The sequence below is a fragment of the Perognathus longimembris genome, chromosome 10, assembly GCF_023159225.1.
Source record: "Perognathus longimembris pacificus isolate PPM17 chromosome 10, ASM2315922v1, whole genome shotgun sequence".
In the NCBI taxonomy this organism is placed as follows: Eukaryota; Metazoa; Chordata; class Mammalia; order Rodentia; family Heteromyidae; genus Perognathus; species Perognathus longimembris.
The window spans coordinates 36,817,777-36,839,139 of NC_063170.1; the positions used below are offsets into that span (position 1 = coordinate 36,817,777).

Sequence of the window (21,363 nt, forward strand, 5' to 3'; positions counted from 1 at the left end):
ATAAAGGACAAGACTTGAGTAGGAAAAGCCAAGCAAGAGCTTTATATCCTGAGTTCAAGCCCCAGTATTACTGGCACCAAAAAAAAAAGCAGAGCAGATCTTTATATGGCAAACAAACATTTCCAGCTGTTTTTGTCACATTTTACAGCATCTCTAAAAAAATTTCAGAATTTCTTTTTGTGTCTACCAGTCCAGGGCTTGCACTTGGAGCCTGGAAAGTGTCCTTTAGCTTTTTTGTTTAAGGCTAGCATTCCACCACTTGAACCACATTTCTCCTTCTGGCATTTTCCTGGTTAATTGGAGGTAAATTTCATGGACTTTCTTGCCAGTCTGACTTTGGAGTCTGGCTTTGAACCATGATCCTCAAATGTCAGCCTCCTGATTAGTTAGAATTAGAGGGGTGACTTTCCTATATAGAAGAATGAATTAGTACCAGAGGTATCCATTAACTATAGTTTGTTTTCATCTTGAGAAAACCACTTTAAAAAGCAGAATGCTATCATTATTTGCTATGGCAAAATAATACTACTTTGCCCAAAGTCTTAAATCTCTTTGGTGTAGCTAATCGGGAAATTATTGTAAATTGTCTCAGCAAGTGAATTGTTGGCAGGATATGTTGGGCCTTCAAGGGTAAGTTCTCTCAAGAGATGAATACTTAAGCTTAGAGACACAGTTCTCTGCAGTTTTAGCTATCTAGTGAACTTATCTGTCTTTCCTCACTAGTGGCAGTGACAGGCTCAGTGGCAGCTCCCTGGGCTTTCTTGCCAGTTGCATGCACTGAGCATTTGATATGTTGGCAGACAGCTGATTCTTGGATGCGTCTCTGAACCTGTACAGGTCCGCTTGTGGCAGAATTGAGTGTGACTCTTATCCTTTACCCATTAAGCTATCATGGTAGCTTCCTTATCTTTATTTCTTCTGCAAACATGCCTTTGAAAGTGTTTGTCTCTTTTTTGGCAGTTTATTTGACAATGTACAAATGTAGAAACATTTATCTAATTTCTAAATTTTATTTCTTTGAAAGGGAGTAAGTGAATGTTTTTCGTAAGTTGACAGCTCTAATTATTTTTATTTTCCATATGGAATTATTTTTTAAGTGTTTAACTTAGAATCTGCTATGAAAACATTTAATTGCCTTTGTTTAGCCCAGAAAAAAGTTGTGTGTTCCTCTCTGGGCTCAATATATTGTATATCATAAACATTTTTCATCACTATAAGTCATATGGATATGTCTAGATATATATTGTGTAATAGAGGAAAACTAGAACCTTTTGTATTTGGGCTTTGGTGTTTAGGTGTTCGTTGCCAAAGTTAGGAAGGGCATATTTAAAGAAAGATGATTACATGTTATTGCCATATATGGAGACTTTTCAAAGCCAATCTGATTTAGCTTGGAGTGAGCTTTAGCTGCTAAGAGCATAACTAAGATAATGCTTAATAATTATCTCCTCTCTAACAGGCTACTTTTGTATTCCTCTCACTGAGATGTCAAAGCTGACTTAATTTGTGGATCTACAATTATTGGTTATTCATTGTAAGCACTTCTAGTGTTTTGAAATTCTGCAAACAGAATAGCCTAGTTGCAGCAGGTTGAATGCAAACAGAATAGCCTAGTTGCAGCAGGTTGAATGCTCAAATCTGAGCTGCCTTCAGGTAGGGCCATACCTGGGGCCCAGAGGTTAGAGAGCTTTTAGTGTGATTGGGATTTTCCCTGCCACAGATGCCTTCTTATAAACAAGATAGGGTGGGAAAAAAATCTTGTTCATGGTCTGCATTCATTAAAATAAAGCCATTTGTTTACATTTTGTATTCGTGTTAATTCATTCTACAAGAACAATTAAAAACCCCAACTTTCATTTCTATTAAGAGGAGAATTTTTATGAAACTGTAACACTTGTACACATCACCTTTATAATAACAGTAAAAAAGTTTTAAGAATTTTTAAAGTTGTGATCTGCCTTGAAATCTTCTGTAGGAAATGGCCTTAATTCAGGATGAAATGGACAATTTGCCATTAAAGTAACCTTTATTAACAGTAGTGTTGGGGGCTGGGATGTAGCTCAGTGGCAAAGCACTTGCCTAGCAAATGCAACGTCCTGGGTTTGATCCCCAGTACTAAACAACAACAACAACAACAAAAAAAAAAAACCCCACAAAACAGTAGTCTTGACAGTGCTCAGGCCCTGAGTCCAAGCCCCAGGACTGGCCAAAAAAAAAAAAAGTAGTCTTTTTTTTTTAAGTGATTATTGAGGATTTATTTTAGTCAAATTGTGAAGGAAGAAGCTAGGATTTGGGGCATGAGCCTCCAAACCCAGCTTTTCGCGATTTTCCATCTAACTGTTTTGCCTGTCTTAATTTTAACAGTCCGGGATTTTGTTGCTTTGGTTTTTCTTTTGTTTTTAACTTTTTTGGGGGGAGGGCAGTTTTTGTGTTGTTTTTTCCCTTGTGCCGGGTCTTGAGCTCTCTCATTGGGATTTTTCAATCACAGCTTGTGTTCTACCACTTGAACCATACCTCCAGTCCAACTTTTTTCTGATAAGTTGAAGATGAAGTCTTGAGGACTTTTCTTCATTATTTCTACCTACCTTATCCAAAACGTGCTTGCAGTAGATTTGTGTTGTCAACTCTAATAAAAAGTCTTTTGTATGTGAGTATACTGGGAAAGATGGCAAAAGAAATGACCAAGTAAGCTCAGTATAGTTTATCTGAGTTTGGACATGGACTTATTTTTTTAATTAAAACTTTTACTGTAACATTGTTTTAATTGTATATTTTAAGATTCAATTCTTGCCTCTAGTTAGCCAGTGAATTTGGTATTCAATAATTAAGACATTTTCTAACATTTTGGAATAAATTTTTAAATGGATATTGATTCTCAGTTTAATTGACAGACTCTTCCTTCTTTCTTGGAATAAATAATGATGCATCTTATATTTAGTGGCATCTTGGTTTCAGTGATATTTGGTAATAATATCTAAAAACCACTGCCTTTTGGACTTTGTGTGTCTGTGTGTATATGTTTTACTGGAATTGAAGCTAGACCAATAAGCTCATTTTAATAATTTTGAGAGTTTTGCCCAGTTGATCAGACTGGACTTAAACGTGTCATCCATCTGCATCAGCCTCTCAAGTAGCTGGGATTTGGGGCATGAGCCTCCAAACCCAGCTTTTCGCAATTTTCCATCTAACTGTTTTACCTGTCATAATTTTAACAGTCCGGGATTTTGTTGCTTTGGTTTTTTCCTTTAGCAAGATTATTAACTATTTGGGATGTGATGGTAAATTCAGTGGTAGTCTTTGATGGTAATTTATTATTTATGTATATACATGTTGAAACCTCACTTCCCCTCATCATTTTTCCTTTTCCTTTGTTTTTCAAGTGTCAATATACAGTATCTGGTTTTATGACAAGAATGACTGTCATCGAATTGCAAAACTCATGGCTGAGTAAGTACATTATTTTATAGATTTAATTAATATATTAATGTAATTAATATGTATGTTATATAATTAATAATATATTTAATATATAATATATGTGAGAAAGGAAAATTACTCCCCTCCCCACTTCTCTGTTTCTGAAGTTTATTAATTCACATATCTTTCCTGATTGCCTTTTTATTGCCCAAAAAAATCTAGAATTAACAGCAATCCCAGTACTTCCAAGTGTTCCCAAATGTCTCTTTCCAGTCTTTTTCTTTATATGTATATTAGGCTGATATATGTGATTTTTTTAATGAAAATCAGAGCATACTACATATCCTGCTTTTAATGTCAAAAGCATTTTTAGGACAGTAAATTTCCTCTCTAGTATTTATAGTGATTTCAGTACATCCAATCCTACACATTATACTTGCCAACAACTTAGCTCCAGAGACTATCAGCTGCATCCAGTGCACAGCTTGACAACCAATTATAAGCTATCCAAATTTCTATTGTAACAACTGTTACATTATGCTGTATTCATGAGCCTGATAGAGAACTTCCTCATATATAATTCCTTCTGATAAAAAAAAAAGTTTAGCAGTCTACAGATTGTCTTCTAGAAGATATAACACAGTTTTGAAATTCGGGAAAAATAAATCTGTGTTATCAGGGCTTGAAGTCAAAATCTTGTTACTCATGTCTGGCATTCTACCACTTGAACCATGGCTTCCTTCTTTCTTTTTTTGTCAGTCATGGGGCTTGAACTCAGGACCTGGCACTGTCACTGAGCTCTTTTGCTCAAGGCTAGCACTGTACCACTTTGAGCCACGGCACCACTTCTGGCTTTCTGGTTGTTAATTAGAGATAAGAGTCCCTTGGACTTCCCTGCCCAGGCTGGCTTCAAACCTCCATCTTAGTCTCCTAAATAGCTAGGATTATAGGCATGAGCCACTAGTACTCAATTAAAATAATTTTCATTTACTTGATGTTTACTAGCCCATAGAAAACCACAACTGGCATTCCTATCTGCATTTCTGGATTCTGAGAACCTAAGACATTGGTGCTCGAAGGGCCTAAGGGCCTACAGAGCTCTGACAAAATGCTGTATTGAGAAGCATGTTTCTGGTGCATTTCTTCTTTCTCTTCAGTTTTATCAGAATCATGTAAACATCTTTCCTTCTGTCAAAATTACCTTTTTTTCCTGCAAGATTTGTATATACATATCTGGAGAAAATCTTTAAATTGTTTAATTAACTATTTTTTAATTAATTGAACTTAAGTTACAGAACAGTTGTCCTTAAAACTTCATATCCAGGAATATTTACAGGTTTGTTGTGTTTTAGGCTTTTTGTTGTGGATTTTTTTTTCTTTTTTTTTTGCCAGTCCTGGGTCTTGAACTTGGGGCCTAAGCACTGTCCCTTGCTAGCACTCTGCCTCTTGAGCTATGGTGCCACTTGCAGCTTTTTCTGTTTATGTGGTGCTGAGGAATCAAACCCAGGGCTTGATGCATGCAAGGCAGCACTCTACCACTAAACCACATTCCCAGCCGGAATATTTACGTTTTTTAAAAGAGTAGCATTTGGACACTAGTGGTTCACTCCTATAATCTAGCTACTCAGGATGCTGATAACTGAGAATTGTGGTTTGAAGTCAGCCTGGGCAGGAAAATCCATGAAACTCTTACCTCCAATTAACGACAAAAATGCCAGAAGTGAAGCTCACGGCCTAAGTGATAAAACATTTGAGTAAAAAAGCTCAGGTCCCAAGATGGGCAAAAAAAAAAAAAAAAAAAGCAAATACCAAACATGTTCATATTGGATGTTTGCATCCCTCCTTTTCTGTCATCTGTTCTAGTCCTGAGCTTCAGGACAGGCCCATGTTTATTAGGTGCACCCTGGAGAACATTGCTTCCTGTCAACTCATAATCACTCTTACCAGAAAAGATATTTGTAAGGCCCTGTGCAGTGTCTCCCAAATGCATTCCCAGTTATTTGAGCTGCAGAAATCAGGGGCTGGGAATATGGTCTAGTGGCAAGAGTGCAAAAGAAAAAAAGAAAGAAAGAAATCAGGAAGATTGCAGTTTCAAGCCAGTTTAGGCAAAGTGTTAGCAAGATGCCACCTCAATCAGGAAACCAGACAGTATGGTGTGTGCCTGTGACCCCAGCTATATGGGAAGCCTAGTTATTTGTGAGGCCATAGATGGGATGATGACCTTGAGCAAAAATGCACTCCCTACTTGAAAAGTAACTAAAGCAAAAGAAGGCTTGGGACTTAGCTCAAGTGGTAGAGCAACTGCCTAGCAACAAGGCCATAGGTTCAAATCTCAGTACTGCCACAGGAGGGCGGGGAAGGGGAGGAAAGGGGTAAGATCTTTAGCAGCCCACACTTTGCTTTTAAAACACTATATCTGGGCTGGGAAGGTGGCACGTAAACAGAAAAGGCAGGAAGTGAGGCTGTGGCACAAGAGGTAGAGTGCTAGCCTTGAGCAAAAGGATGCCAGGGACAGTGCTTAGGCCCTGATTCCCAAGCCCCAGGACTGGAACTAAAAGTAAAAAAAAAAAAAAAAAAAGGTATATGGGGGCTAGGAATATGGCCTAGTGTCAAGAGTGCTTGCCTCATATACATGAAGCCCTGGGTTCCATTCCCCAGCACCACATATATAGAAAATGGCCAGAAGCGGCACTGTGGCTCAAGAGGTAGAGTGCTAGCCTTGAGCAAAAAGAAGCCAGGGACAGTGCTCAGGCCCTGAGTCCAAGGCCCAGGACTGGCCCCCCCAAAAAAGGTATATCTAAATAAAACTTTTTTTTTTTTTTTTTTTGGCCAGTCCTTGGCCTTGGACTCAGGGCCTGAGCACTGTCCCTGGCTTCTTCCCGCTCAAGGCTAGCACTCCGCCACTTGAGCCACAGCGCCGCTTCTGGCCGTTTTCTGTATATGTGGTGCTGGGGAATCGAACCTAGGGCCTCGTGTATCCGAGGCAGGCACTCTTGCCACTAGGCTATATCCCCAGCCCCTAAATAAAACATTTTAAACAGAGGCATTTATTTAATTTATAAGAACAAAGGTTTCACCTTTCCATTGTGCTACATCCTCAGCCTATGGTCAATTTTGTTTTGTTTTGTTTTTTGAAAGTGACAGTGAAAGCACATTCCTTTAGTTATTTAGAAGTTATTTGGTTATTTAGAAGACATTTGTAGTTATATAGAAATCTAGAATATTTCTCTTAAATATTTGAACTTTGGAAAATATTGAAATATTCAGATTTGGGGCCTGCTAAATGACAATTTGGGGCTTCTGAGTAAAAAAAAAATGGCTCTTTGAGCCCTAACAGCTATGGAGAGGAATCATTTTAATTTTTTTTTCCTCTTTAAGGGCATTCATTACTGATACCCTGAATGTAAGAATTCAAAAGGTAAATGAAGCTCAAGACTAAACTCTGGCACTATTGTGTTGTACCACAGAATAGGATGAGTCAGTAGAGACAGGAAGCAAGGAGAGAAGTGAAGAACACTCTGGGGAGCTTCACCTAAAGTATACAAACGAAGGAACCTTTTATTAAATTTTCAGTTTATTTGATTTGAAACGGGGAAACTATTAAAAGTAATTAGGCCCTGTGCCATTGACTTACTCCCAGCTACTTGTGAGACTGGGATCGAGTTTTAAACACAGCCTGGGCAGACAAATCCAAGAGACTCTTATCTCCAGTTAACCAACAAAAAGCTGGAAGTGGAGCTGTGGCTCAAGTGGCAGAGAACAAAAAAAAAGCACCTAGGCTCTGAGTTCAAACCCCCTCCAAGAAAAAAACGTAATTAGAGGCAGGGTACTGGGCTCATAGTACTCAGGAGGCAGAAGCAGGAAGGTTGTGAGTTTGAAGCCTGCATGAGTTACAATGAGACTGTGCTTTTAAAATAGGCAGGAAAAATAAAGATAATTAGAGTAAGCCTTGTTGATAGTGAGTCTTTAAGTGCCTGGCTATTTATAGCTGAAGAGAATGCCTTCTACTGTTAGCACTAATTTTGGGATAAATGGCTCTGTGGGTCCCTAGACTACCACCATTCTAAGTTCTAAATCTGCATGTATATACTTCTGTGCTCTACATGATTCAGAATACTAATAAAACTTTTTGATATATTATGCATTGTTAAAAATGTAGAAAGAACACTGATAGAGTACTCACTCAGCATACTCCAGACCCTAGGTTTGATTCCTAGTATCACTGGAACAAAAATAAAGCAAATGTATCTGTCAGTGCCCATTCTGTTAAATGTAGTTCTTTTTATTACTGTTAGTAGCCACAGATTACTGTTAGTAGCCCACAGTACAATAAAAATCTTCGAATAAAAATGACATTTCAAAAGACTTTTTTTTTTTTTTTTTTTTGCCAGTCCTGGGGCTTGGACTCAGGGCCTGAGCACCATCCCTGGCTTCTTCCCGCTCAAGGCTAGCACTCTGCCACTTGAGCCACAGCGCCACTTCTGGCCATGTTCTGTATATGTGGTGCTGGGGAATTGAACCCAGGGCCTCATTTATACGAGGCAAGCACTCTTGCCACTCCCAGCCCTCAAAAGACATTTTTAAAAACTATGAAGCTGTACAGGAACTTGAGTGAACTTCTAGGCCTTTTGTATCTAAATTTGAATATTCTCTCTGGTCAGAGACAAAGGAGATTCCTCAAAGGAAGACTCTGGTCTGGCAGAAACTGTTGTTAATGATAAAAATTTGTTTGGATGTTTGTTTGCCCAGATACTGTATAAAACTTGGAGAACTTGTGGAAGCGAACTTTATTCCTGATCTCACAGTCATAGAGACGGGACATGTTTTGGTGCTTAAGCGGAAGGGACAGAGAAAGTCTTCATTACTTACTAACTAGTAATTGAAAGAGGCCTTAGAACAGGCCTTGTTCATGACTCCTTTTCCTTTACTAGTGTGAGCTTTCTGCAGTATCTGTTCCACAGGATTATTAAGAATGTTCTTTTGAGCCCAAATCACAGATTCAGTCAGGAAGGAGTTGCACACCAGCCTGGGCAAGCCAGAGGTCATGGAAGGAAATAGGTAGAAAACAGGTAGTATGAGAGTCCTTCTGAAGACAGCACTAAATATTAAATAAACAATTTTTTACCCAATTCTCATATAACATACCAGTCTTTTTCAGTCTTTCAGGAAGTCTTTTATACTGAATGTGTTGTTGAGGTATTTGTTAAGAGTTGAAACTCTAGAAAGACTACACATGCCCTTAAAGTAGCAGAGTAGTCAAATCAAATTTGCAGGGCTGGGGGCATAGCTCAAGTGGTAGAGTGCTTGTGTAACAAACATAAAGCCCTACATCCAATCCCCACTGCTGCAGGGAGGGAGGCTGGAAGGGATGAGAGGGGGAGAATCTGCAAGTCCACTATTCTTAGGAAATCACAATACATCTTAGTATGTTAAAACTCAGAATGGCAGTTGGATTACACCTGTAATCCCAGTCCTTAGGAAGCTGAAGTAGAACGATTGAGAAATAGTTCCAGGCCAACCTGGTCTATGTAATGAGACACTCTCCCAAATAATTGAGAATTCATTTGCAGACTGTTTGAAATCCATAAACTGACACCAAGGAGCTTTTCTAATCTGTTCCTCTTATTCAAAATAAACCTTTTGCTGATGAATTGCTTTGTTGCCTATTATCATTGTCTTAACAGGTTCTCACTTAACACAGTTACCAACTTGTAGCACATAACCATAAAAACCCATGGTAGTTAGCACTGAAATCTGAATTAAAGAAGGAAAAAAAGCCTTTTTAAAATCTGTTATTTATTTCAAGCTTAAACAGGAAACAAAATATCCTGTGTTCATCTTTTAGTTCCTGTTTTACTGTAATTACTTAATTATTTTGAGCCTTTTTCTATGTAGCCCTTCTTTAAAATGAAAGTCGGAGGGGCTGGGGATATAGCCTAGTGGCAAGAGTGCCTGCCTCGGTATACCTGAGGCCCTAGGATCGATTCCCCAGCACCACATATACAGAAAACGGCTAGAAGCGGCGCTGTGGCTCAAGTGGCAGAGTGCTAGCCTTGAGCAGGAAGAAGCCAGGGACAGTGCTTAGGCCCTGAGTCCAAGGCCCAGGACTGGCCAAAAAAAAAAAAAAAAAAAATGAAAGTCGGCAGATAGACTTAAAGACCCTACTCCTATTGATAGCATTTTTTTGATAAATACTATTTTATATGGTCAGAGGCACAGAGTTGATATTGATAGTATTCTTAACTGGGACTTCTTGCTTCGCGGGTTTTCAAATGAAGAACTAAGTATTAGAAATGAAAATAAAGAATATTCCTGCTGGGCGCCAGTGGCTCACATCTGTAATCCTAGCTACTCAGGAGGCTGAGATTTGAGGATCACGATTGAAAGCCAGCCCAGACAAGAAAGCCCGTGAGTCTCTTATCTCCAATTAACCCCCAGAAAACCAGAAGTGCTGCTGTAGGTCAAGTGGTAGAGTGCTAGTTTTGAGCTGAATAGCTCAGGGACAGCACCTTAGCCCAGAGGTCAAGTCCCATGACCAACCAAAAAAGAAAAAAAAAAAGAACATTCCCGTAACTATCGAGTTCAGTCAAGTTAGTGGCAAGCTTTCTGTTTGCAATTCCATTAACTCTCGAAGATTCACAAAGACTTTTTCAAGGCTGGCTCAGTGTGACTAAATCCATAGTGTATTATTCAGCTATATAGTTAGTCTTCTGTGTCTTAGTAACATATAACCTTAGTAAACAATCTTACTGCTTAATCCAACTGATTTTGTGTCATATGAGAAAAGGAGCTACTTCAGTGGATTTTTGTTTTGTTTTTATAGGTATGTGTATATCTGCTTGTTTGCTTAAGACAAGGTTCTCACTATGTAGCTTAGGCTGATCTGGAATTCTCAATCCTGCCTCAGCTTCCTGCATACTAGGATTACAGATATGTGTCATGATTCTTGTCTTTAATGAGATTTTTAGTGTACCAACTAACAGTACCTCTAGGGAAGAATTCTGCATTTTTGTTCTTATAAAAGCAAAATAGGGGGCTGGGAATATGGCCTAGTGTTAAAGTGCTTGCCTCATATACATGAAGCCCTGGGTTCGATTCCTCAGCACCACATATATAGAAAAATCCAGAAGTGGCGCTGTGGCTCAAGTATCAGAGTGCTAGCCTTGAGCAAAAAAGAAGCCAAGGACAGTGCTCAGGCCCTGAGTCTAAGCCCCAGGACTGCCCCCCCCCCCAAAAAAAAGCAAAATAGGTTGGTTGGTAGGGTTGTGAATGGACACCAAAGATATTTGAGTCAGTTTGTGTAGAAAAGCATTTCTAAATCACACATGGGCAGCCCATGCCTATAATCCTGGCTGTTCAGGAGGCTTATCTGAGGATCCTGGTTCAAAGCCAGCCTGGACAAGAAAGTTTGTGAGACTCTTATCTCCCAGCTAACCACCAAAAAAGTCAAAAGTGGAACTGTGGTTTGAGTGGTAGAGTGTTAGCTTTGAGCACAAAAGCTCAGGTACAACATCTGGGCCCAGAGTTCAAGTTCCAGGACTGGCACACACATAAAAAAAATCTAAAATCTGGTTCTCCTTCTCTTAGTGTGGTAGAAGAGGAGACTCGAAGATCACAGCAGGCTGCTCGAGATAAACCGAGTCCCAGCCAGGCCAATGGCTGCAGCAACCAGAGGCCCATCGACATCCTTGAGATGCTGAGCAGAGCGAAGGATGAGTATGAGAGGGTGAGGCTGTCTTAATACTGACCAGAGAACACCAGAAGGGGAGAATACCTCTGGGCGGGCACCTTGTAGATTTGGGAAGTCACCTCCGGGGCCAGCAGTAATAATTCAAAAAGAAAGTCTGTTTCAAATCCAGAAGACCTAGGAAAATCTAATTAACTGAAAGTATTTGGGGAGGAAAATTTAGGACATTCTTTTTCTATTTCTATAATAAGCAGATTTCTGTAGAAAAACATAGTCTTGGAAAGTAGAAGTTGACCCACGATAGATATTTCTAGAAAAGCTTCAGGCCTCTTATCCACCCCTGCAGTCTCTGTAAGATGTTGGATGGTCTTAGGAATTTATGTAGGCTTTGAGAAGCATTCTGATCATTTACAACCCAAGAACATTAAACATACATTCATGATCTCTAGTTAGTGATACATATACATCCTTCATTAAGCAGTCATCGTTTGGAATTTTTACCCAGATGAGAGGCTTTTCTGGAATTCACTGTTTTCTTTCTCTGCCCTGGCTTTTCCTGACATCAGAACCCAACAGACCCACACTTAATTGGAATGAGGGCGAACCTTTCACTATTACCACTTTCTTCTTCACTAAATATGATTACTCCCTTTATTTCTATTTCATTTTCACCTTATCAACACTTCAAGGGACAAAGTATGACAAAGCACTCTTTAACTTGGGCCTGAAGCTCCATAATACAGTACTTACCTAGCATGTGCACAGCCACGGATTCAATCCCCAGCACACAGAAAAGAGAAAAGGAAAATACATCATCTAGGACTGTGTTTCTCAAACTGTTCCACTATAACACTACCTTCTAGGTTATATATTTGAAAAAGTTTCAAACTGGTCAAAAAGGATACAGGAAATAATAAGCATTTTTCTTCCTCCTTGAATTCTCTTAGGCTTTTACACTACTCAAGACTAAGATCCCATAATAGATGATCCAATGACATCAGTTCCCAGATCAATTTCACTACAGAACTGTTTTTCACTAACTGCCCCTTGATTTCTCAAGAATCTGGAATTCAGGGAACAGAGTTGGAAAAAAGTGTACTGAAAGGTAGTTTCCTCTAACTAAAACTGAAGAGTCAGGCTAGATGTGGTGGCACACACATGTAATTCCAGCACTCTGGATGGTGAGGCAGAAGGATCACCAGTTAGAGGCCAGCCTCTGAGACTGTTCCCTGCCTCCCCCCAAAACATATATTTAGGGCTGGGAAGGTGGCTCAGTGGGAGAGTACTTACCTAGCATGCATGGAGCCCTGGGTTCAGTTCCTCAGTACCACATACGCAGAAAAAGCCAGAAATGGTGCTGTGGTTCAAGTGGTGGAGTACTAGCCTTGAGCAAAAACAGCTTAGGGACAGCACCCAGATCCCTGAGTTCAAGCCCCAGGATACATATATTCATAAACTCCCATAAACCCATATTGCAATACCAAAAAGACAGTTCCAACTCCTGGGTGATGAAATGTGTATTAGAGCCCATGAGAAGTTTCAGGCTATCATAAGCTGTTTGATGTCTTAGAGAAAACTTGGGAAATGTGTATGTATCTGTAGAAATTAATTGTTAAAAGCTTTCATCTCTGTAATAATTCTTAGGAAACTAAGTATAAATTTGGAGTTTAAAGAGTAACTTATGTTCCCCCAACCCCCTCTCATATCTATATAATATCTGGGTTATCTACATAGGTAGCCTTTTCTGTTTTTTGAAGCCTCTCTGATCTCATGGGTAATAAGTCACTATCCCAGGTGATTACTAGATCAAAGTGCCTATGGGTAGTACACTCTAGGAGTGGTCTGGCTAACTGTTCTAGCTGAGAAGCAGCAAGCCATAAAAAGAAAGAAGGAAGGCCTTATTTTTACCTTTTTTGTTTTTTAATTTCTAGTGCTGGCATCAATCCAAGCCTTGCAGTTCCTAAACATGAGTGAGCTCTTCCACTGAGCTCCAAGACCTAATTTTTGAACGGAACTTTAAAGGAACTCTGTCAATTTCTAGTTTCATAAATACTTGAAAAGTAAAGAATATGGAAAACACAGTATTTGTGTTATAAAGAAATTTCTTCCACCGTATGAAATAAATGGAATAAATAAAATGTTGATTAAGGTTATAAAATGGAACTTGGGGGATCTCAATGAACATTTCCTTTTAATGTATTCTTTCTGATTTTGAAGACTATAAACAAAGCTGTCTTTTTTGGGGGGGTGGGGAATTGTAGGGCTTGGGTGCTGTCCCTGAGCACTTTTGTTCAAGGCTAGTATTCTACCACTTTGAGCCACAGAACTACTCCCAGTTTTCTGGTAGTTAATTGGAGCTAAGAATCTCACAGACATTCCTGCTAAGGCTGGCTTTGAACTGCGATCTCAGATCGCAGCCTCCTAAGTAGCTAGAATTACAGGCATGAGCCACTGGTACCTGGCTATGTGAGGCTTTCTTAAGTAAGAATTTTGTTTTCTTTTTTGCATTTGCCTGTCATCTAACCACATAGAGCTGGTATTAACCACCACCCATGGAACCATAGCCTAGGGTTTAAATAGGCTCTCTCCAGGGACCATATGGGTCCTAGTGGTCCCTTATTTTATTTTACTAGAGACTCTGGGAATTGCCACAGTCAAATGCCAGGGTTGTGGTGTATATAGTCCTGGCCTCAGCCATAACATTAAATCCCAATTCTAAATATCCAGTGTGTATAATTAGATGAACTTAAGTCAGACATTTGTTTGTTGTTTGCTTTTTTGTGAAAGGGTTTTATTTTATTATGAACCAAAGGCTAACCTTAAACTCATAATCCTCCTGTCTCAGTTCCTTTTTTTTTTTTTGCCAGTCCTAGGGCTTGAACTCAGGGCCTGAGCACTGCCCCTGGCTTCTTTTTTGCTCAAGGCTAGCACTCTTCCCCTTGAGCCACAGCGCCTTCTGTCCTTTTCTGTTTATGTGGTGCAAAGGACTCGAACCCAGGGCTTCATGTATGCGAGGCAAGCACTCTTGCCACTAGGCTGTATCCCCAGCCCCCTACTTCTGGTTTTCTGATGGTTATTTGAAGATAAAAGTCTGGTGGATTTTCCTGCCTGGGCTGGCTTGGAACCGTGATCCTCAGATCTCAGCCTCCTGAGTAGCCAAGATGACAGGCATGAGCCACTAGTGTGTGGCCTACCCTCCCCCTTCCCCCTCCTTAAGAGCAAGTATTATGTTCTTTAAAAGGTAGTAACTCCAGTCTGGAAGCGTGGTTCAAGGAATAGAGTCTCTACCTAGCACATGCAAGATCTTGAATTCAAACCCCAATACCACCATAACCATAAATAAAATTTTCAGAGAAAAAGTAGGAATGGGGCTAGAAAGTATGGCTCAAGTAGTTGAGCACTTGGTGAACATGCTGAGGCCCTGGCTTCAATCTCCAGTATAATAATAACGTAGAAACCCCATTATTATACAAGCAGAAGAAAATACTATGATTTTGCCAGCTAAAAATAATCACCCCAGTTAGCCTGGTGGCAAATTGGAGATAAGAGTTTTGTGGGCTTTCCTGCCCAGGCTGGTTTCAAACCAGGATCTTCAGATCTCAACTTCCTGAGTAGCTAGGATTAAGGGCATGAGCCTCCAGCACCTGTCCCGCTGACATTTTTGAAAAAAACAAAATACTAGCAACTGCCCGAGTGGTCAGAGGACCTGGCTATAATGGGGCCTTGCAAAGGAGCTTTTTTTTGTTATGGAACTGTTTTGTATCTGGGCTGTGTGGAGGTAGATACACAAATAGAGAAGAATTGATTTCATTATATGTTATAAAACAAAATACAAGGGAATATGTGGTAAAATAGTGCCATTGACTTTTCCTTAGAAGAGTGATAAAAAATAACAGTTTTAGTTAAAGTCTAAAGTAGATGCTCAGATTTATAGAAGTTTTGTTATATACTATTTACAGAAGAGTTAGAGCAAACGTTTTGAGGGACTTTTTGTTCATTTTTTATCAGCATTTCTGATAACTTTGAATGCTATTTTTATGAGTCAAATAGTAAGTGGCAAAGATTTATTTGATTGTAAGGGTTTTGGTTGTTGTTCTTTTTCTCAGAATCAGATGGGTGACTCAAATATCTCTAGCCCTGGATTACAACCAAGCACTCAGCTCTCCAATCTGGGAAGCATTGAGACTCTAGAAGAGACACCCTCTGGATCACAAGATAAGGTTTGTGAAGCCCTAGCGACCTAAGGAACAAAACAAAGAGTGCCAGTTTATGAGAGTTGTGATTATACTGAAAGTTTGATGTCACTTATCTACCAAAGCTGTGTGTGTGACAGTGTAATGACGTCCATCCAGGTGGTATCCTGGGCCTGTGTGACTATTTCTTCTGGGTTCTACAGTAGCCTCCTACTGATCTAGTTTTTGCCCTTGCTGCTGCTGCTTTCCCTATTTTCAACCCATCAGCCAGCATAATCTTGGTAAAATGTAGTTTCATTTCTCTGCTTAAAACCCTCAGTGGCGTCCTATCACTCAAAAGCCATGCCTGGTCTAGCCCCTCCCCCTGTGGCTTTATCTTCTACCACCCTGCCTTTCTCACTTGACCCAATGTTTCCTGCCTTTCCTCAAATGTGCCAGACATTCTCCTACCAAAAGCTTTCCTTTTCCTTTGGCCTTCAGTGTTTTCCTCCAGGTATGTTTTTCTCCCTGTCCTCCTTCAGTTTCTGAATGTACTGTTTTCATTGAGGCCTTCTCTACCGATTTAAAACCCTCCCTGGCCCCTTCTTCCAGCTTGCTTTATTTTCTCACTAAGACTTCTAATCAGCTAACTATCATTGAATAATTATCTATCTCAAACCCACCAAAATGCTCTTTGAGGCAACTATTTTATCTGCCTTGGTCACATGTGTATCTTAAGCATTTAGCATTGTAAATATTTGGTGAGTTAATCTGATTTCTTTAGAATTGATAGGCTGATAAAAGAAATCAAGTCAAACCTATTGTTTTGAACTTAAAACTTTTTATTTTGAAATATTCATAAATGTGTAGTTAGAATAAATGATGCAGAAAGATCCTATGTCCCTTTTCTTTTTCCCCATTGATAACATTTTGAAAATATATCACATCCAGGACATTGACACAAGCTACCCCCATCTTGTTCACGCTTCCTCTATTTATTCCTCATAATACCCTCTCTGCCTCCTCCCTTACTTCCCCTTCCCCCATCTTTAGACTCTGGCAAGCGTTAGTCTGTTTTCCAGTTCTATAATGTTGATGTTTCAAGAATGTTATGCAAATGGAATCATATGGTATGTCACCATTTAAGATTCTCTTTTGTTTTGTTTTGTTGTTTTGTTGACTTGAACTCAGGGCCTCTGCACTGTCCCTGGGCTCTTCTGCTTAAGGCTAGCACTGCCACTTTGAGCCATAGCTCCACTTCTGGTTTGTTTGTTTGTTTGATTGTTTTTTTCTGGTGGTTAGTTGGAGATAAGAGTCTCATGGACTTTACTGTACAGGCTGACTTTGAACCTCAATACTCAGGTCTTAGCCTCCCAGTAGCTATGATTATAGCATGAGCCATACAGCTTGAGATTCTCTTTTTCACTCTGCATAATGCCCAGAGATTCATTGGAGTGGTTTACATTTCAAGTGTGTTCCTTTTCTCCCTCCCCAATGCTAGAGATTGAATCCAAGGCTCTACTACTGAGCTACAATCCAGCCCAAATTTGTTCCCCTTTATTGCTAAATATTATTAGGTAACAGAAGAACAGATTGAATGTTCTTTGACCAAACTGTTTGAGACCAGAACTGTTTCAGATTTCAGCATGTTTTCGGATTTGGGAATGTTCACATACATATATATATATTGAGATACTTTGGGGTTGAGACCTAAATTTAAGCCAGAAATTTATGTTCATTATGTTCACATAGAGCTTACATGTACAGTGTGGAGGTAATCTTGTACAATATTTTCAGTGTGTCTATATTTTGAGAGGCCTATGGTATTTCCACTGTGGCCTAATACATGTTAATGAGATTTGCTGCAGTATTTCTTTTTTTTTGGCCAGTCCTGGGCCTTGGACTCAGGGCCTGAGCACTGTCCCTGGCTTCTTCTCGCTCAAGGCTAGCACTCTGCCACTTGAGCCACAGCGCCACTTCTGGCCGTTTTCTGTATATGTGGTGCTGGGGAATCGAACCTAGGGCCTTGTGTATCCGAGGCAGGCACTCTTGCCACTAGGCTATATCCCCAGCCCCTCTTCTTTTTTTTTTGGCCAGTCCTGGGGCTTGGACTCAGGGCCTTAGCACTGTCCCTGGCTTCTTCTTGCTCAAGGCTAGCACTCTGCCACTTGAGCCACAGCGCCACTTCTGGCCATTTTCTGTATATGTGGTGCTGGGGAATCGAACCCAGGGCCTCATGTATGCGAGGCAAGCACTCTTGCCACTAGGCCATATCCCCAGCCCCTGCAGTATTTCAATAAATGTATACATATGCATTCACAATCACTTTACTTACCTCCCTCCCAAAAACCTCCATCTGTAGGATTTTGTATGAACATAAATTTCCTGAGTTCAAACATTGGATCTTTTGGTAATTGCATGTTTTCATTTTTAAAAAAAATTATAAGCTACTCTTTCCAGAGAAGCTGTACCATTTTACATCCCTTCAGAAATATATCTGGAGCTGGAGGCCTGGTTCAAGTGATAGAGCACTAAACAGGCAAACAAGTTTAGGACCTAAATTCAAACTTCAGTACTGTCAAATAAAATAAATGATGATGAACAAAATATCAAATTTATGCTAGAGGCCTAGCTCAAGTGATAGAGTATACCTGCCTTGCAAACAGAAATCCCGAGTTCAGTCCCCAGTACCACCAATAAATAACAGTGTTTGAAAAACAATTGTCTGTAGTATTTTGAAGTATTTAGACGAATCACATTTTGAATCCTACATTCTCAAGTTCCATTCTTTCTATGTAGGATGCTGAAAGTCAAATACACATTAAATACAGTTTCTTACAAAAATCTTATTATAAATTTAAATTTGTGTATGTTAATGCTAAAGCTTGAATTCCAAGCCTGGGCACTGTCCCTGAGCTTTTTTTCCTCAAGGCTAGCACTCTACCACTTGAGCCAAGTTCTACTTCTGGATTTTTGGTGATTAATTGGAGCTAAGAATCTCACACTTTTGTGCCTGGGCTGGCTTTGAACTGTAATCCTCAGATTCAACCTCCTGAGTAGTTATTACAGATGTGAGCTACCAGCTCACTAAACAAAATACTTTTTTTCCCCCAGTCCTGGGGCTTGAATTCAGGACCTGAGCACTGTCCCTGGCTTCTTTTTGCTCAAGGCAAGCACTCTACCACTTGAACCACAGTGCCACTTCTGGATTTTTCTGTTTATGTGGTGCTAAGGAATCAAACCCAGGGCTTCATGCATGCTAAGCAAGCACTCTGCCACTAAGCCATATCCCTAGCCGCACAAAATACATTTTTGATAACTACATTTAAACTCAGGGATAGTACCCAGGCCCAGAGTATTTGCTCAGCACTTGGGAGGCTTAGAAAGGATCAGATGGTTGGACCTCTGCTTGTGAGCTACACAATGAAATTCTACACACACACACACACACACACACACACACACACACACGCACGCACGCACACGCCCACACACAGGGACACAGACAGAGACAGAATGATAGTATACCAGGATCCTTTTGTACTTACTAGCTAAGAATGTTCAATAGGCTGTCACTTTCTCTTCCTTTTTGAATTTAGAGTTAAAGATTCTTGTATTACTTTACTCACAATTATTATGCAATCCAAAGGAAGCAATGTAACAGAAAAAAAAGTAACAGAAAAAAAAATAAGATTTAAGAATTATACAGCACTGCCCATTGAAAGATGAATACAACAAACCATAAGCTCTCAGCCTTTTCTACAGTAGCACCAGTAATGGATCCGTGAATATCAAGCTTAGTGAATAATGAGGCAGGTATACTCTAAGGCAAATAACAAATAACGAGGATAATAACAACCAATAATGATATTGTTATTCCTGTGATCTCATATAATTCACACACTAAACAAAAATTTTAAAAAATTATAAAATACAGATCACCTAGAATCAGCCCAAATTCATAATCCTGCCTTCAAAACAGACACTGCTTTGTTTAGTAACACTGCCATCTAGTGCTAAGGGACAAATTATGCTGTCATATATTAATAATATCAATTTCGGTTTCACAGTTTAATTCATTTTTTAAGTTGTTTTTCAATACAGAATTTGAACTCAGGCCCTCACTTACTTGTTATAATGATAAGTGCTCTACCACTTCAGTCAAGCCCTTTGCCCTTTTTGTTTTTTGGGTTTTTGGGGTTTTTTTGTCTGTTATGGGGCTTGAACTTAGGGGCTAGGTGCTGTCCCTGAGCAGCACCACTTCAATTTTTCTGGTGGTTAATTGGCGATAAGAGTCTCACAGACTTTCCTGCCTGGGCTGACTGAACTGTGATCCTCAGATCTCAGCCTCCTGAGTAGCTAGAATTACAGGTATGAGCCACTAATGCCCAACTTCAAAAATCTAAAAAGAAAATGTAATTTACTTTAGTGTTATTATAAAGGTGATATGCAGAAGAATTACAATTACATGAATCAGGTAATGAGTACATTTCCTTTCATACAATGTCTTCTGTTTCCTCTATATTGCTATTTTTTTAAATAGATTTTCTCTTGTTTATGCCTAGACCATGATCTAGCCTCACTAGGATAACATATGTGGACCACAGAGTCTTTTCTTGGTTGCGATGGAGTCTGAACTTAGGCTGGAATCATACTGTAATCCCCTCTATATCTCCCTCCCAAGTAGCTAGGTTTACAAGAGTGAGACACCCCACCCAGGCACAGTTCACTTTGTTGAATTCCCTTGAGGCTGGAAGTGGTGACACAGGCCTATAATTCTAGCCCACCAGAGTCTGAGTTAGGCAAATAGAGAATTTGAGGCCTGCCTAGACTTCAGATAAAGACCCTATCCCAAACAACAATGAAAATTTCCTTGAAACCATTTTCCTGGTTTGTTCTTTGTTCTTTGCTTTATTTGCTCAAGCCTCAGGTGTTTTTCACTATGAGCTTTCTCCATGCCCTATTATTTGACCACTTATTTTGTTTTCCAAAATAGGTATATCTAAATATTGGATTTTGCCTGTAATAACAGAATGATGGTTAACATGTATGGTTTGCATTAATAAGGAACAGTATGTGTTTTTCAGTTCTTTTTTGGAGTTACTAGGGTTTGAATTCAAGGCCTTCACATTTCCAACCCTTTCCTGCATTGGTTATCTTTGAGATAGTGTCTCACTTTTGGGAGCTCTGCCTATTTTAGGCTTCTTGTTGTAGCTGAGATGATGGGCACTCACTATTATGCTCAGCTTCTTTTGTTGAGATGGAGTCTCATAGACTTTTCTATCTAGGCTAGGGCAGTGTCCTCAGTCTCAGCCTTCTAATATAACTAGGATGACAAGCACACACACTGCACCCAGCCATGAGTTGAAAAGGGAGTCTTTTGAACATTTTAGCCTAGGCTGGCCTCAAACTGCAGTCCTCCTGATCTCAGTCTCTACATAGCTAGGATTACAGGCAAGAGGCACTAGTGCCCAGCTTTAATACTTTTGTTTTTTATGTTGGCTTATTTTGTTATTGGTATAAAAAGAAAATTTTATGCAGGCATGGTGGCACATGTGTGTAATAACTGTATGACCCAATGGTTCCTGTCCTGGAGATCTCTCTCCCTCTCTCGCTTTCTGTATATATAATATGTGTGTATGTGTGTGTGTATATATGTATATATCCCAAAGAATTGAAAACAGGTACTCAGATGTACTTTCACACCATTGTTTGTGGCAGCATTACTTGTGATAGTCAAAAGATAGAAGTAACTCGTGTCCATCAACAGGCAAATGGTTAAACATACATGATATAGATGCATTGTGCATTATGCTTTAGTCATAAAAAGTAATGAAATTCCAACACATGGTACATGGTATAAACTAAGCCAGTCACAAAAAAATAAAGAATGTTTGGTTTGTTTTCATGAGGTATCTAGAATAGGTAAGTCAACAAATCATGGCAACAAAAGGTAGGACAAAGATTACCAGGAACTCAGGAAGATAGGTAAGTAGATAGGTAGTATTAATTAATGGGTACAGAATATTTGTTTGTAATGGTGGGAAAGTTGTAGAAATGGTTATGGTAATGGTTATACAACATAGT

General features: G+C 39.5%; 1 protein-coding gene across 1 annotated transcript in view; it reads left to right on the top strand.

Annotated features, from left to right (window-relative positions):
* Nucleotides 1–21,363, top strand: part of Dcp1a (decapping mRNA 1A) — a 55,404-nt gene that overhangs the window by 24,197 nt on the left and 9,844 nt on the right. The window contains exons 4-6 of the mRNA XM_048355822.1: nt 3,381–3,447; nt 11,005–11,143; nt 15,211–15,324. Of these exons, the coding sequence (XP_048211779.1) occupies nt 3,381–3,447; nt 11,005–11,143; nt 15,211–15,324 (320 nt within the window). The remainder of the gene's footprint in view (nt 1–3,380; nt 3,448–11,004; nt 11,144–15,210; nt 15,325–21,363) is intronic.